Source organism: Nicotiana sylvestris, chromosome 2 (assembly GCF_000393655.2).
Source record: "Nicotiana sylvestris chromosome 2, ASM39365v2, whole genome shotgun sequence".
NCBI classification, from domain to species: domain Eukaryota; kingdom Viridiplantae; phylum Streptophyta; class Magnoliopsida; order Solanales; family Solanaceae; genus Nicotiana; species Nicotiana sylvestris.
The window spans coordinates 104061836-104078793 of NC_091058.1; the positions used below are offsets into that span (position 1 = coordinate 104061836).

Below are 16958 nucleotides of genomic sequence, written 5' to 3' on the forward strand. Positions count from 1 at the left end.
TGTTGTTATGCAAAGAAATTCTTAGCCGAAGCTTTTCCTTAAGAACACAGTAGTAACATTGCTTATGTAAGGATATTTTGGAAGATGTCTTACTACTACATAAGAAAGCTTTTATGAAGCTCTACCATTAACTTTACTTAAATGTATGGAAGCTTGGTTGGAATGCTTATAAGATTATAAAAGTTATCCAATTTTGTTTAGGTGACCCCACACAATAATATGACTAGGACTCTTAATGCTCTAAAATTGCCACATTTCATTATGACTTTAGAGTTGGCTGCCACGTCTTGGTTTGGGGGAGATGAGTTTATTAATTTTATCCACTTATTAGTTAACTGGGTAATGTTTCGTTAACCGGTAATTAATCTATTACCCGCATAATTTAAGAATTATCACAAATTACTTAAAATTCTATTTATTTTCAAAATACTTCATATATATACTTTATATATTACACTATCATGGTCATATGGTACCTTGCATGGTATTAGTTTATAATTATTGGATATTATCGCTTGACCCGTATTTTATTCTAAATTGTCCATTTTCAACGAAACTCATTTTCTTTGACTTGCTTCCCTTTTCACCTTTACAAATTTACTTATTACTTGTTTGAAATAGCACAATCCTTATAATCTCCAAATAATCTTTTCCGTGGACTGATGTCAGTTACCTTATGACAAATTCAACGTACAGCACTACAGGGTGCAACATCGTCGTAATATAGTACTGCGGGACGTGACACCTCACTTCCGGGCTCTCATTAACTTATTTATAGCGTACTTTCATGTACGAGAATATGGGGTGTAACACCAGAATAGCATAATGGGGCGACAACCAGTCCATGCCCAAGATAACATCAAAATCTACCATGCTGAGCAATAATAAATCGGATTTGGTCTCAAAACCACTAAGAGCAACCACACACGACCTATGAACGTGGTCCACAATAAGAGAATCTCCCCCAAGAGTAGAAACATAAACAGGGGAACTCAAAGAATCCCGAGGTACACCCAAATGTGGGGCAAAATAAAAAGACACATAAGAATAGGTGGAGCCTGGAACGAATAAAACCGATGCATCTCTATGACCAACCAAGACAATACCTATGATGACAGAATCATAGGCGACAACCTCGGTACGGGCAGGAAAGACATAATATCTGGCCTGGCCTCCCCCTCTAGGGCGACCTCTACCTCCCCGACCTCCACCTCTAGCTGGTTGAGCCGGTGGGGCTGTAACCATAGCCTGAGAACTCTGCGGGGCATGCTCTGGCTAAGAAGTCTGTGGAGGTGCACTCCTCCCAAGTCTAGGGCAATCTCTCACCACATGGCATGTGTCACCACACTTAAAACAAGCTCTGGGAGGACGTGGCGGTGTGACTAGCTCAAGCCAGGTCTGCTGGACTAACCTCTGAAAGACCCCGCGCAGGAGGCGCACTAGATACTGGAGGTGCATAATAAGGCTCCTAAGGCCTAGGAGGAGCTGGAATACCACTGGCTGCTGGAAGAGCTGAATGAACGGGGCGACTCATATAACCCCTACCATGACGAACTACAGCTGGAGCACGGGCACCAGAATAATGGCCCGACTCTCGAGACCTCTTGGCCTCCCTCTCCTCTCTATCCTAAGCATGCATACCCTCTATCCTCCTAGCAATGCTCACCACCTGCTGATAAGAAATATCCATCTCCAACTCACGAGCCATGCTAGACCTGATGCTGGGAATAAGGCCCTTAATAAATCGGCGAACTCTCTCGCGAACAGTAGAAACCAAGCTGGTACATGTCTAGCCAAGCTAGTGTAACGGACAGCATACTCCGAGACAATCATGGTACACTGGCACAAATGCTCAAACTCCGTGCGCCATGCGAGGCTCCGAGGAACGTACTCTCTCACGAACATATCTGAAACTGAGTCCAAGTTAGGGAAGCTACCTCATCTGGACTATCTAACTCACAGGTGCGCCACTACTCATAGACGGCTCCTAAAAACTAGAAGGTAGTGAAGGAAACTCTGCTTGATCCAGATATACCCATGGTACGGAGGATACGGTAGCACTCATCTAGAAATCCCAGAGCATCATTTGATGCTAGACCACTGAATACAGGAGGCTTGTACTTTTTGAACCTCTCAAGCCTCAGCTGCTCATCCTCGGAAGCTGCTGCCCTATCCTCGGGCTGATCTGGGACTGCAGGTTGTATAGGAATAATCTCTAGAACCTGATAAACGTGCACTTGCTGCTCAGGAGTGCGGGTGACGGGAGTCTGTACTCCTCTACCGGCCTGAGATGTAGCTGCAGCAAGGGGAAGCAACCCTACCCGAGCTAGAGTGGTGTACATGCTCATGAACTGCGCAAGAGTCTCCTGGAGAGCTGGAGTAGTAGTAGTAGGTGTATCAGGTGCCTGGACTCCAGCTAGAACTACTGGTGGCACCTCAATGGTAGCTCGCGCGGGTGCTCTAGCTGCACCACATGCGCGTCCTCGACCTCTACCCCGGCCCCCGACCTCTGACGGCTCTAGTAGGGGGTGCGGGTGCCTGATCATCTCTAGTAGCACATGTCCTCATCATCTGTGAGAGAATAGAAGACAGAAGTTTAGAATTATGATATCAAAAATCTTGCACGACAAGGAAATCAAATGAAGTGGAATTTTCCTAATAGTTACATAGCCTCTCGTAGATAAGTACAGATGTCTCCGTACCGATCCACGAGACTCTAATAAACCGGCTTGTGATTCATGACTCCTATGAACCTAGAGCTGTAATACCAACTTGTCATAACCCAAGTTCGCCCTCCGTGAACTGTCGTGACGACACCTAATCTCTACGACTAGGTAAGCCTAACAATTGCAGAAAAAGGGAAAACAACAGAATAAGCAAATAAAAATTGCGGAGTAAAGCAAATGAAGGTTTAAAGATGCCGCTCGGCATATACAATATAACTCTCAAACTAAACAACTTCCCAAAACCCGGAATCTCATAAAATCACAAATTGTTGAATAACTACAAGTGTCTAACTCCAGAATGTCTAAACAAAAGCAAATACAGAAGGGCTAATACTATGAGAGAGAATGGAAAGGGACTCCTCGGTCTGCGGATGCTGCAGATATACCTCGAAGTCTCTGGAGAATCGCCTCGCCTCATGGATAGTGGGACTGAGTCGAAGTACATGGATCTGCACATGAAAAACATGCGCAGAAAGGGCATGAGTACACCACAACGGTACTCAGTAAGTGCCTAGCCTAACCTCGGTCGAGTAGTGACGAGGAAGGTCAGGGGCCTACTGATTATAGCTGAAAAATAAGGTAAAACAGTATAGAATACGACAATATAATTAAATGCTAACAGTACGAAGTAACACAGGACAATAAGGATAACAACAACTATGACAGAGATAAATAATCACGGAAGGAATACAGCTCAACATAGAGATAACAACCGGGGATCTCTCAGTATCCCGAGGATCTCTTAGTATCTTCAATATATGTGCTGGGGATCTCTTAGTATCTCGAGAATCTCTTAGTATCCTAAATATATGTGCTGGGGATCTCTCGGCATCCCGATGATCTCTTAGTATCCTCAATATATGTGCTGGGGATCTCTCGGTATCCCGAAGATCTTTTAGTACCTCAATATACGTGCTACGGATCTCTCGGTATCCCGTACTACAGTCCAAATCAATATATATCCCGGAAAACAAATCTGTAGTCCCAAAGTAAACAGGCAGGGGGATCTCCGGGATACCGTCCCGTAGTCCCAAAGTAAACACACAGCAGCAATACGAAGAATACTCAATTCAATTCAAATTTCATACCAAGGTAAAATAGGTATTTCTATCCTAGCATGTTGCACATAATCCAAATAAGGCAGTTTGAGCAAGTAAAGCAATTAAGTCAATTAGACATGCTTCTCTAAGCTAACAACTAGCTTAAATTTTAAGTAGTATAAACAGGAAAGGAAACACAATTAGAGTTACTTAATGAAAACAAGATTTTCAACAATTAGCATAAGAACGCACTCGTCACCTCACGTACAAGGCATTTCAAATATCAACAATACCAAATCCTAAGGGGAGTTCCATCACACAAGGTTAGACAAGCCACTTACCTCAAACCGGCTCAAAATCAACCCGAAACCATGTTCTTGCCACAAGTACTCGACTCCAAATGACTCAAATCTATTCAATTCAATTGCACAATATAAATATAACTTCAAGTAACTGATTCCACAATTAAATTCTAAGCTAATACGCGAAATTAGGTAAAATGACCAAAATGCCCCTCGAGCCCATATCTCGGAATCGGGTATAATTTTCAATTTGAAATTCTCACACTCCCACGAGTTCATATATTCAGAAATTACTCCAATCCGATATGAAAATCTTGATCAAAACTCCAAAATTAGGTCTAAGAACTTTTCCAATTTTGCTCCAATTTTTCCACCCCAAATTTGAATTTAAAGGATGAATTTAAGCATAGATTCGTGGAAATTAATCAAAACCGAGTAAGAATTACTTACCCAAAACACCCAGGTGAAAATCTCTCTCAAAATCGCAAATCCCGAGCTCCCAAATCAATTTCTAAGATTTTTGAGACCAACCCTCGATTCTACCCCTTTTTTGACTAGTGAAACTGCATCTACGGCTCTAGGACCACACCTGCGGTCCCCCTTCTGCGAACACATCTACGACATTTCATTAAAACTCAGATTCCGTTTCTGCGACTCACTTACCGCACCTGCGGTCCCGCAGGTGCGTCAATCCCTTGCACCTGCGGCTTTTGGGGCCTGGGCTAATCCCGCTTATGCGGTCTCTTAGCCACTTCTACGGCGCCACACCTGCGGTCCCATTCACGCAGGTGCGGTTATGACATGTTCAGCCAACATCAAATTTTCCTAAGTCCAATTCAATTTCCGTTAAACACCCGAAACTCATCCGAGGCCCCTAGGACCTCAACCAAACTTGCCAACCAATCCTAAAACATCATTCAAACTTGTTCCAACCTTCGGAATGCTCAAAAAAACATCAAAACACCAATTAAACACGGATTTAAGCCTAAGAACTCCAAAAACTCTCAAATTATGCTTTCGATCAAAACGTTTATCAAACCTCGTCGAAATGACCTGAAATTTTGCACACACGTCACATTCAACACTACGGAGCTACTCCAACTTTCGGAATTCCATTCCGACCCCGATATCAAAATCTCACTATCGAATCGGAAACTTCAAAAATTCAACTTTCAGCTTTTCTAGCCTAAATAAGCTACGGACCTCCAAAACACAATCCGAACACGCCCCTAAGCCCGAAATCACCCAACAGAGCTAACGAACCAACAAAATTCTATTCTGAGGCCGTCTTTATATTGTTCCGACTACGGTCCAAATTCTAAAACTTTAACTCTCATTTAGAGGCTAAGTGTCCCAAAACTCTCCGAAACTCCAAATAAATCTTCCCGGCAACTCACAATAGCAGAAATAAACACGGGGAATGCAGTTAATACGGGATCGGGGCATTAATTCTCAAAACGACCGGCCGAGTCGTTACATCCTCCTACACTTAAACATTCGTTCGTCCTCGAACGAGCATAGAGACATACCTGAAGTAGTGAAAAGATGAGGGTAACGACTGCGCATATCCTGCTCGATCTCCCAGGTCACCTCCTCGACCGGCTGACCCCGCCACTGAAATAAATCTCCACCAGTCGCTCCGAAGAATAGGTAGTACACATAGGAATGAAGTGTGCGGACTTGGTAAGCCGATCCATAATCACCCAAATGGCATTGAACTTTCTCAAAGTCCGTGGGAGCCCAACTACAAAGTCCATGGTGATCTGCTCCCACTTTCACTCCGGAATCTCTATTTGCTGAAGCAACCCACCCGGTCTCTGGTGCTCATACTTCACCCAAGAAGGCTACAGCCACCCAGAAGGGTAAGTCCGTGGCTGATGAGACTACAAGTCAAGCACCGCAAGTTACCAGGGCTCGGGGAGAGTCGCATAGTAAGACTGCATCTAAGACTTTACATATCTTGCCCTCTCCAGAGGAGATCCGAGGCGCACCAGCTCCTCAGCCAGATGCATCGAGTTAGGAGATGAGAGATGCTATTTAGCTATTGACTCAATTAGTGGCCGCACAGGCTCGGGCAGGAGGTAGGTATTGGTCATGTAGATAGGGCCATCAGTGCGAGGGTTCGTTATTTAATTAATTTGGACCCTCCGATATTCACTGGAGCAGATTCAAACGAGGACCCTCAGGTATTTATAGATAGGATGCAGAGAACTTTGAGGATAATGAAGGCCACCACGACTGATTTAGTTAAGCTATCTTCCTATAGACTTCGGGATGTTGCAGTTAATTGGTACGAATCTTGGGAGTTGTCCAGAGGTGAGGATACCATTCCAGTAGTATGACAAGAGTTTACAGAGGCTTTTCTTCGTCATTAGTTTCCACCAAATCTTAGACGGGCCAGAGTTGATAGGTTTTTGACCCTTTGATAGGGTAATATGAGTGTTCGGGAGTACAACCTTTAGTTTGATTCTTTGGCTAGGTATGCTCCCACTATTGTAGCTAAGATGGAGGATCGGGTTCACCAGTTCGTGATAGGGTTGGAGCCGCACTTGCTTAATGACTGTGTGTCTGTCTCAGTTCATCTAGGCAATGATATGGGCTGGAGTAAAAGGGCGAGATCTTCAGGTCCTTCTAGTGAGTTTCGAGGTGGTCAGAGATAGCAGTACCCGAGTTATCTACCCCAACCATCGGCTAGTGCACCCCTTCAGTTTGTCGGTAGAAGATTTGATCGTTCCACCTATACAGGGCCAAGTAAGAGTTACAGGATCTATAGTTCTCAGTATAGGGGTGAGTCAAGTTAGATGAGGCCACCCTTTGCCACGATGTGCTTAGTGTGGTAAGCAGCATGCCGGGAAGGACCTCGTGGGGTTGGGTGTTTGTTAACTTGTGGTTATCCAAGCCACGTTATGAGAGATTGTCCGACGAGAGATGGTGCAGGTATAGTTTAGCCAACGGTATCTATAGCTGGTTCGTCATCATCAGTACGCCCCATTCCCCCCCCCCCCAGCAAGGTTCACATGCACCTACCGGTCATGGTAGAGGTAGAAGTGGAGCATCTAGCTCGAGTAGTCCTCAGAACCGCATTTATGTATTAGCGGGTCGACAGGATCAGGAGTCGTCACCTGATGTTGTTACAGGTATATTATTAGTCTCCTCATATGATGTATATACATTGATTGATCCAGTTTCCACCTTCTCGAATGTCACTCCATTGGTTGCTAGCAAGTTTGGGATAGAACCTAAGTTGATTAAACCTTTTGAGGTATCTACATCTATTGGGGATCCAGTGATAGCTAGATGGGTATATAGAGATTGTATAATAGTAGTTCATAGTCGTTATACAGTAGCAGACCTGATTGAGCTAGATATGGTAGAATTTAATATTATAATGGGTATGGATTGGTTGGCTTCTTGTTATGCTAACGTTGATTATAGATCAAAGATGGTTCGGTTCCAGTTTCCATGGGAGTCAGCTCTAGAGTGGAAAGGTAATACTGCATCGCCGAGAGGTAGGTTTATTTTCTATCTCAAGGCAAGGAAGATGATCAGAAAGGGCTATATTTATCACCTAGTTCGGGTACAAGATGTGAAAGCAGAGTCACCGACCCTTCAGTCTATCCCAGTGGTTAATGAGTTTTCCGATGTTTTTCCCGATGAGCTTCCAAGTCCTCCACCAGAGCGGGAGATTTAGTTTGCTATTGACACATTACTAGATACTCAGCTAATATCTATTCCTCCTTATAGAATGGCACCTGCAGAGCTGTGAGAGTTAAAAGGACAACTGGGGGATTTGCTTGAAAAAGGCTTTATCAGACCCAGTACATCATCGTGGGGAGCACCTATGTTATTTGTGAGAAAGAAAGTTGGTTCCTTGCGGATGTGTATTGATTACAGGCAGTTGAATAAGGCGACGATCAAGAATAAGTACCCGCTCCCGAGGATTGATGATTTATTTGATCAGTTGCATGGTGCCAGGTGTTTCTCAAAGATAGACTTGAGGTCTGGGTACCATTAGGTAAGGGTTAAAGATAAAGATATTCTAAAGATAGCATTCAGGACTAGATACGGGCACTTGGAGTTTCGTGTTATGTCGTTCGATTTGACCAATGCCCCAGCAATATTCATGGACTTGATGAACCATGTATTCAGACCCTTTTTAGATATGTTCGTGATTGTATTTATAGATGATATTTTGGTTTACTCTCATTCAAAGGCTGAGCATGCATATCATTTACGTACTGTGCTCAGAGTTCTTCAAGAAAGTTGCACATAAAATTCTCTAAATGTGAATTCTGGTTGAATTCTGTAGCTTTCCTTGGACATATTATTTTAGATGAGGGTATCCGGATTGATACATAGAAGATTGAGGTAGCGAAGACTTGGCCTAGACCCACGACACCGACGGAGGTTCGTAGCTTCCTAGGTTTTGAAGGTTATTACAGGAGTTTTGTAGAGGGCTTTTCTTCTCTTTCAGCACCATTGACAAAGTTGACTCAGATGGCAACTAAATTTCAGTGGATTGATGCTTGTGAGTGGAGTTTCTAGGCATTGAAGGACAAATTGACTTCAGCACCGATTCTGACACTCCTAGAGTGGAGGTGGTTATGTTATCTATTCTGACGCTTCGGGCATTGGATTGGGTTGTGTACTGATGCAGCATAGTAAGGAGGTTGTAACTTATGCTTCTAGACAACTAAGAAAGCACGAGAACAATTACCCAACCCACGATTTAGAGTTAGCTGCGGTGATTCATGCACTAAAGATGTGGAGACACTATTTGTATGGCATTTATGTTGATATCTATACAGATCATAAGAGCCTTCAGTATGTCTTCAAGCAAAAGGAATTGAATTTATGTCAGTGGCGATGGTTGGAGCTACTGAAAGACTATGATGTTGATATTTTATACCATCCAGGGAAGGCGAATGTAGTAGCCGACGCTCTCAGCCGTAAATCTATGGGGTAGCCTATCATATTTATAGCCATAGAATAGCGAGATAGCCCGTGAGATTCATCAGCTAGCTAATCCTAGAGTTTGATTACTAGATTCAGGTGATATCGGAGTCACTATTTAGGACACGACAACATCCTCTTTAGTAACTAAAGGGAAAGAATGCCAGTATGAGGATCTTGTGCTAACTCATTACATAGATACAGCCCCCCAAAAGGAGAAGACACCATTTGAGATTACAGGAGATAGAGTCCTCAGATATCGAGGTCGATTATGTGTTCCTAATGTGGTAGTGCTACGCCAGCGGGTTATGGGAGAAACTCACTATTCTCGTTATTCTGTTCATCCAAGAGCGACAAAAATGTATCATGATATCAAGAAAATATACTGGTGGGACGAAATGAAGAAGGATGTAGCAGAGTTTGTTGCTCAGTGTCTAATTGTTAGCAGGTTAAGATTGAGCATCAAAAACCCGATGGATTATTACAGGTTATAGAGATTCCGATTTGGAAATGGGAAGTAATTAATATGGATTTCATCACAGGCTTACCTCGTACCTAGCGTAAGTTCGATTCTATATGGGTTATTGTTGATAGACTTACAAAATCAGCCCATTTTCTGCCTGTCAGGACTACGTATTCAGCAGAGGATTATGGAAGGCTTTACATTAAGGACATAATACAACTTCATGGTGTCCTTGTATTTATTATCTCAGATAGAGGTGCTCAGTTTACAGCTAATTTCTGGAGGTCCTTCCAAAAAGGATTAGGGACTCAAGTAAGTCTTAGTACAACATTTCATCCCCAGATAGATGGTCAGGCTGAGCGTACTATTTAGACACTGGTGGATATGCTACAAGCATGTGTGATAGACTTCAGGGGTAGCTGGGATGATCATCTTCCACTAACTGAGTCTGTATATAATAATAGCTACCATTCCAGCATTCAGTGGCTCCATATGAAGCTTTTTATGGGCGGAAGTGTAGGTCATCTATCAGATGGTTCGAGGTTGAGGAAACTATGTTAGTAGGACCAGAGTTGGTACAATAGGCAATTTAGAAGATTAAGCTTATATGGGAAAGGCTATTAACAACTCAGAGTCGTCAAAAGTCTTATGCAGATAATCGACGATGAGACTTGGAGTTTCAGGTAGATGACTGGGTATTCCTAAAGGTATCACCGATGAAAGGCATTATGAGATTCAATAATAAAGAAAAGCTTAGCCCTCGATACATTCGACCTTATAAGATCATACGCAGAGTAGGCCAGGTAGCATATGAGGTAGACTTGCCTTCCAACTTGGAGTCAATACATCCATTTGTTCATGTGTCTATGCTCCGTAAGTGTATCGGAGATCCTTCTAGAGTCATTCCAGTTGACGATATTTAGGTCACAGAGGAGATATCATATGAGGAAGCTCCCATTGCTATACTAGATAGACAGGTTCAGAGATTGAGAACTAAAGATGTATCTTCGGTTAAAGTACTTTGGAGGAACAAGAATGTGGAGGAAATGACTTAGGAAGCTGAAGAAGACATAAAGTCTAGGTATCCTCACTTGTTTTCACTTCCGTAGGAAGATCGAACTGAGACATCACAGCCTTTAGGTATGTATATGGTATTTGATTTTTATGTTAGTTATTGTCATTGGTCGTGTGAGGCCATTGGTGTAATTAATGATTGTGGACATGTGTGGCTTTGTATTGTTGGGTTTTCTGTATGACAGGTTGGTAGTGGTACCGTTATAGAGAAGACTCTGCCAAAATTTCTATAGATCTCTGGGAGTTTAACATTCGAGGACGAATGTTTCTAAGGGGGAGGATTGTTACACCTTGTGCATCCCAAGGCAACGTATAATTAATAAGAGACTTTTTAACTATGATTTAAATGAGTTTAAAGTCTTAATATGACTATATATGATGTTTGGATAGAAAATATAAAGTTTGAGAAAATCGGATTTAAGTTGCGGAAAAATCGATTAAGGATTTGCCTTGTAACGGATCTTTTTAAGCAATACATTTCGTACGGTATATGGGATCTTTTGGGACATATTATATACTAAATTGAAGGTCTTGTAATGTAGCTTCAGACGCTCTTAACCATTCATTCATACGACATCCGAATAAAAAGATATAAGCGTCAGAAGATGGGCCAATGCTAGGGTGCCAAGCTAGCAACTCTTTGACTTTTCAAAAGTTAATATATAGGTCTTAAGTCATCTCTCTCTTTATTTTTACATAGAGCACGAATAGATAACGCCTATAAAACCTATCTTTGAACTCTCTAATAGGGTTTCAAAGAAGATTAACATCCCGGGTACGAAATCGAGAAGCGATAATATTAGAACGATCCCTACGACGTAAGTATCATTATATTGACTCTCTTTTTCTTTATAGTTTGAGTTTTGGAAGGTACTTCATAGTTAAGAAACAGTCTAATTTCTATATTTAAGTGTTTAAATATCAAGGAAGGTTGATAAACTGGTTTCCTAATAGTTAGAACTCACAGGACGGTGATCAGAAGGCGTGAGTTTGATTTATTCCATTTTTAGTGGACTGTTTTGTAGTCCACTCGTGTTGGCCTATTGTGCTGCTGATTTACGGAGTTTGGAAGGATAAAAAGGAGTGGATAAACGCTACATGCAGTAGGGTAGTAGGCTGGTCCCTCGTCATTGCAGTTTCAGGCTAATTGATAACTTGTTGATTGGGTGTGTTATGGTATATTTGGGAATTTTGTTGTATTAAAGGTCCCTAGTTGTAATTAGGTTGGTTTTGAGTTGTTGATTGTATTGTGTTTGTATCTCTCCTATAGTAGACTTGAGGGAGTAGTAAAATCAGGAGAAATGCTGCCCGTTTTATTTTAGAATCGAGTTATCGTTTGAGATACATGATATACTAGCGCCATCTAAGTTGTACATGTATTTATTTGTTATTGGATTGGCGCGCTAGTTTTCATAAGCTTGTTGTTGAGTTGCTTGATGACTTGAGGTATGTTGAGGCTACCCCTTCTTTCCTTTTGACATTATCCATATGATACAACGAAACAAGCAAGCACACAACTTTCATAAATAATTCTATTAGTACTAGGGTTGCCTATGTTCTGGGAAAAGGTTATGGCGTTATATACGCACCACCACCTAATCAACTGGTATATAATTATGATTGAACCCATATAGGTTGAGATGATATGATGGGATGTCCTCAGAGGCTTGATGATGTTATGAACACATATACCTATGCATGATATGACATTTATACACATATGAATGATATTATAAATGTTTCATGATTCACAGAGCTATTCAGACTTACAGGTTGAGTCCCTTACTCCATGTTTCTTTCATGTCTTTTCTATTCTAATTTTTATGCCTTACATACTCGATACATTATTCGTACTGACGCCCCTATTGCCTATAGGCCTACGTTTCATGCCCGTAGGTGCAGGTAGACAGGCTGACGGTTCCCCTTCTTAGGATCCTTACTCAGCGAGAATTGGTGTGCTCCATTTGATCTGGAGCTGCTATTGGGTTTTGGTACGATGTTTTGTATATATATATATATATATATATGGGTATGATGGGCCTCAGTCCCGTCCTTTATACAAATGTACACTCTATTAGAGGTTTGTAGACAGTCATGTATAATTAGATGTATGTGTCCTTGTCGGCTCGCCCTACCGTATTCCATGTATATATGTATATATGTCTTTTGGGCATGTTTTTCTGCATATGTTATTCACATGAATCAGTAGTTTATTGCCAGGTTATGTATGACCTACACTTATTTTATGTTTATATCTTAGATATATGCTTAGGGGTGTTCAACAGGTGGAACTCCGGCACTCGTCACGGCCCATTGATTTGGGTCATGACATAAGATTTCGTTAATAAAAAGGAAAAGGAAAGAAAAAAGGAAATTTGAAAAGAATTTTGTGAAGGTAACTTCCTGGGAAGAAGGAAACATGAGGAAGATGAAGGAAAGAAAAAGAAAAATATTAAAACAGAAAAAACAAGGGAAAGAATACGAAAAATGACTATTTTTATTAAATGTACGTGTGTCTGGCGCATGCGCTTCACTAGTCGACACAGATGTGGTTTTGGCTTATTAAGGGTGTAATAATTCTGTTTTGAAATCGTCAGGGGGTCATAGGATTCCAATAAAAATAAAGGGTGCATCTGAAAAAGTGATTCAACCCCAAAGAGTAATTATGTATTATCCATTTATCTTACGTTTGTTGGCTATCATGTGAACACCTCTAACTTCTTTTCAGTGTCTTAAGCACGCCATACCACTATATGAAGTTGAACAACAACGACAAAAAAAAAGTCACATGACCTTGTTAGAGATGCTCACTTGTTAATATCACAATATCGAATTATTTTTTGTCTTTACATAACATTTGTTGGAATTCATATGAATACCTCTAACTTCTGCCTCCTGTCTTTTTTCAGCCTCTTAAAGCCGTCCTACCAATATGTGAAGTTATATCATCTTATAGAATATGCATCATACTTATACACAAGTTAAAGTGTATTGATTGTGGATATGGACTTAATTCTATGGTTAAAATAAATTTGACCTCAATTATTAATCATAAAATTCACCCATTCATCCAATTAATATGTCACCCATCATATATATTATTGTCACGACCTAATCTTGCCTCCGTGAGAGGTTGCGATGGAGATCTCTACGACTAGGTAAGCCTAACATTTGCGAAAATAATGAAAACAAAGCATAAATCTTAACAACTAACAGCAACAGGTAATTAAATAACTGGTGGCAATGCTGCTCGGCATATACAATAACCGACTTTCGAAATATACACAGAATTTCCCCAAGACCCGGGACATTATAAGTCACAAGCTTCTATGAATTTGACAAACTGTCTCTATACATCAATAACTAGAAGAAGTAAAGGAGGAACAACATAAATGAGATAGAGGTGGACTCCGAGGTCTGTGAACGTGGGCAGATGTACTTTGAAGTCTCCGGAGCAGCAGCAAATACACGATTAATAGCGGGGCTGGTAGGATGTACCTGGCTCTGCACATGAAAACATGTGCAGAAGAGTAGCATGAGTACACCACAATGGTACCCAGTAAGTGCCAAGCCTAACCTCAGTCGAGTAGTGACGAGTTCAGGTCAGTGCCCACTGGTGTGTATAAAATAATTAAGGCAAGGAAAAATATTAAAATGTAATAAAAGACTAGAATTAACCAAAAGTAAATTCACAGAGAAGTAACAGTACAACACACAAGGATAAATAGCGGGGGATCTCCCGAGATACCGTCTAGTAGTCCCAAAAGTAAATGTATAGGGAGAACTCCCGAGGTACCGCCTCCTAGTCTTAAAAGTAAATGTGCAGGGGGATCTCCCGGGATATCGTCCCAAAGTAAATATGCAGGGGGATCTTCCAGAATATCGTCCTGTAGTCCCAAAGTAAATACACAACTCAAAATAATGGAAATAATAGTTACAACACGAAATCCTATAGGTTTGACTAAGTACAAGTCAAGAAAAATTAGGAAAACCACTAAGCATGGTACACAAAGTTTAGATAAGCATTTAAGACACGTAGACATGCTATTCTGGGCTAAACAAGATAACTACACATACTAGTATAAATTAATTAAGGTGGAACAGGTTATTATTTAGTAAAAATCGGATTTTACAACAAATAGCCTGTGTACGCACTCGTCACCTCACGTACACAAAGCTCACATATCACAAAAGTACCAAATCCTAATGGGAGTTCCCCCCCCCCACAAGGTTAGGCAAGCCACTTACCTCGAACCAAGCTCAATCAATCGGTAATAATGTCTTTTCCACGAATATCCGACTCTGAATGGCACAAATCTAGTCAAAAGTAATAATATACCATAAATATAACTATAAGAAACCAATCTAATTAATAAAATCGAGGCCTAAGCAAGAAATTAGAAAATTACCCGAAAAGGTTGACCCGGGACCACGTCTCGAAATCAGGTAAAAGTCACAAAATATCAACACTCATTCACTCACGAGTTCACTCGTACCAAAATTATCCAAATCCGATGTTAAAATCCCAATCAAAACTCAAAAAATTCGGTTGAAGAACTTTTCCCCATTTTCCCCAAATTTTCAATCCAAATATGAAATTAAAGGATGGAATTAATGATAGATTAATGGGATATAACAAAAAAAAAGTGAAGAATCATTACCCTATAAATGTCTCTGAAAATTCCTCAAAATCTCGTCCAAATTCGAGCTCTCAAACTCGAGTTTTGATAAAAATGGTCAAACCCTTGAATTTTGAAATGTTATATTCTGCGCAGGCATTTCCTTCTTCACGAATGCAGAAGTACCCTCGCGTTCGCGAAGCACAACTTACTCCAGCCCAGAAATCCTTCATCGCAAACGTGATGTCCTTGTCGCGAGCTTGAAAGCCACTCAACCCGACCCTCCGGAAACGTGGGACCAATATTGCGAACGCGTAGGCAAAAAGGGCATGGGACCCAGTTGACCAATAACTCTATGCGAACGAGGGACCTCCATCGCGAACGCGTAGACCAAGTACATCAGTGCTTCATGAACGCGGGACCTCCATCGCGAACGCGAAGCACAAAATCTCACCTGCCTCTCGTTCCTCTTCGCGAACGCGAGACACCCCTAGCACGCGAAGAAGGAAACCAGAACTGGAGAACACTAGAAATTTGCAATCTCACCTAAGTCCAAAATGATCCGATAACCACCCGAAATCAACCCAAGGCCCCCCGACCTCAACCAAACATACCTAAAAGTCCTAAAACATCATACAAACTTAGTCGAGCCCTCAGAACACATCAAACAACAACAAAAACATGAATCACCCTCCAATCCAAACTTAATGAACTTGAAACTTTAAATTTCTACAATCGATTCCGAAACCTATCAAACCACGTCTGATTGACCTAAAATTTTGCACACAAGTCATATTCAATATTACGGACCTACTTCAACTTTCAGAATCGGAATCTGATCCCAATATCAAAAGGTCCACCTCCGGCTAAAATCTCCAAAATTTTTAATTTTTGCCAATTCAAGCCTAAATCAGCTACAGACCTCCAATTCATAGTTTGGACACGCTCCTAAGTCCAAAATCATCCAACAGAGCTAACGAAACCGACAAAACTCCATTCCGGAGTCGTCTTCCTATAGTTCCAACTACAGTCGAAATCCTAAGACTTGAGCTTCCGTTTTAGGGACTAAGTGTCTCAAAACACTCTAAAACCACAACAACAACTTCCCGGCAAGTCACATTAGCAGAAAAAGATACGGGAGAAGCAGTACATAGGGGATTGGGGCTAATACACTTAAAACAACTGGCTGGATCGTTACAATTATACAAGTAACAAAAAACTCAAATAGGACAAAGATAAATATACAAAACATATTAACTAATCAAAACTAATATTGCATTCGACGAGCGTTTCTTATTCATTAGTGTAAACGTATTTTATGAAAAATACTTTCTTGTTTCATATATATCTTTTTACATTTGTAAATCAAACAAACTCTAAATGTGAAAGAACGAGAGATAGTTGCGTTCTTGGCTTAAAATGACTAATTGATTTATCTAGATTGTTGATTAGAGGGTTGATATTACTCGTAAGAATCTGTCGAGTCCTTACTCGCCATTCAAGTTAACTTAATGCCTATATATATATGGAATTAAGATTAACAAGAATGCATTTACAATTCCTGTATTTCAACCAAGCAAGGCAACTAGGTATATGTCTATCATAATTATGAATCCGTTCCCCGATGCCTATGGGCATGAACTTGCTCTATTTAATCTATATGCAATCTAGAGTTCCCACTTTCGAGTTCAACTTTAGATTCGTAGATAGTATTTCACTGTTAGCTACTCAGCAAAATAATTAAAAACAGAATTAAATAAACAACCTAATATGATAAAATC

General features: G+C 41.0%; 1 protein-coding gene across 1 annotated transcript; it reads left to right on the forward strand.

The window, feature by feature from the left end:
* Window positions 1-6913: 6913 nt before the first annotated feature.
* LOC138885347 (uncharacterized) lies at window positions 6914-7759 on the forward strand. Its single transcript, XM_070166290.1, has one exon. It carries the CDS (start codon window positions 6914-6916, stop codon window positions 7757-7759), a length of 846 nt encoding a protein of 281 aa, XP_070022391.1.
* The last annotated feature ends 9199 nt before the right edge of the window (window positions 7760-16958 follow it).

Excerpts from the sequence above, each read along its gene's own strand:
- LOC138885347 (XM_070166290.1), top strand. The coding sequence starts at position 6,914 with ATGCCGGGAAGGACCTCGTGGGGTTGGGTGTTTGTTAACTTGTGGTTA.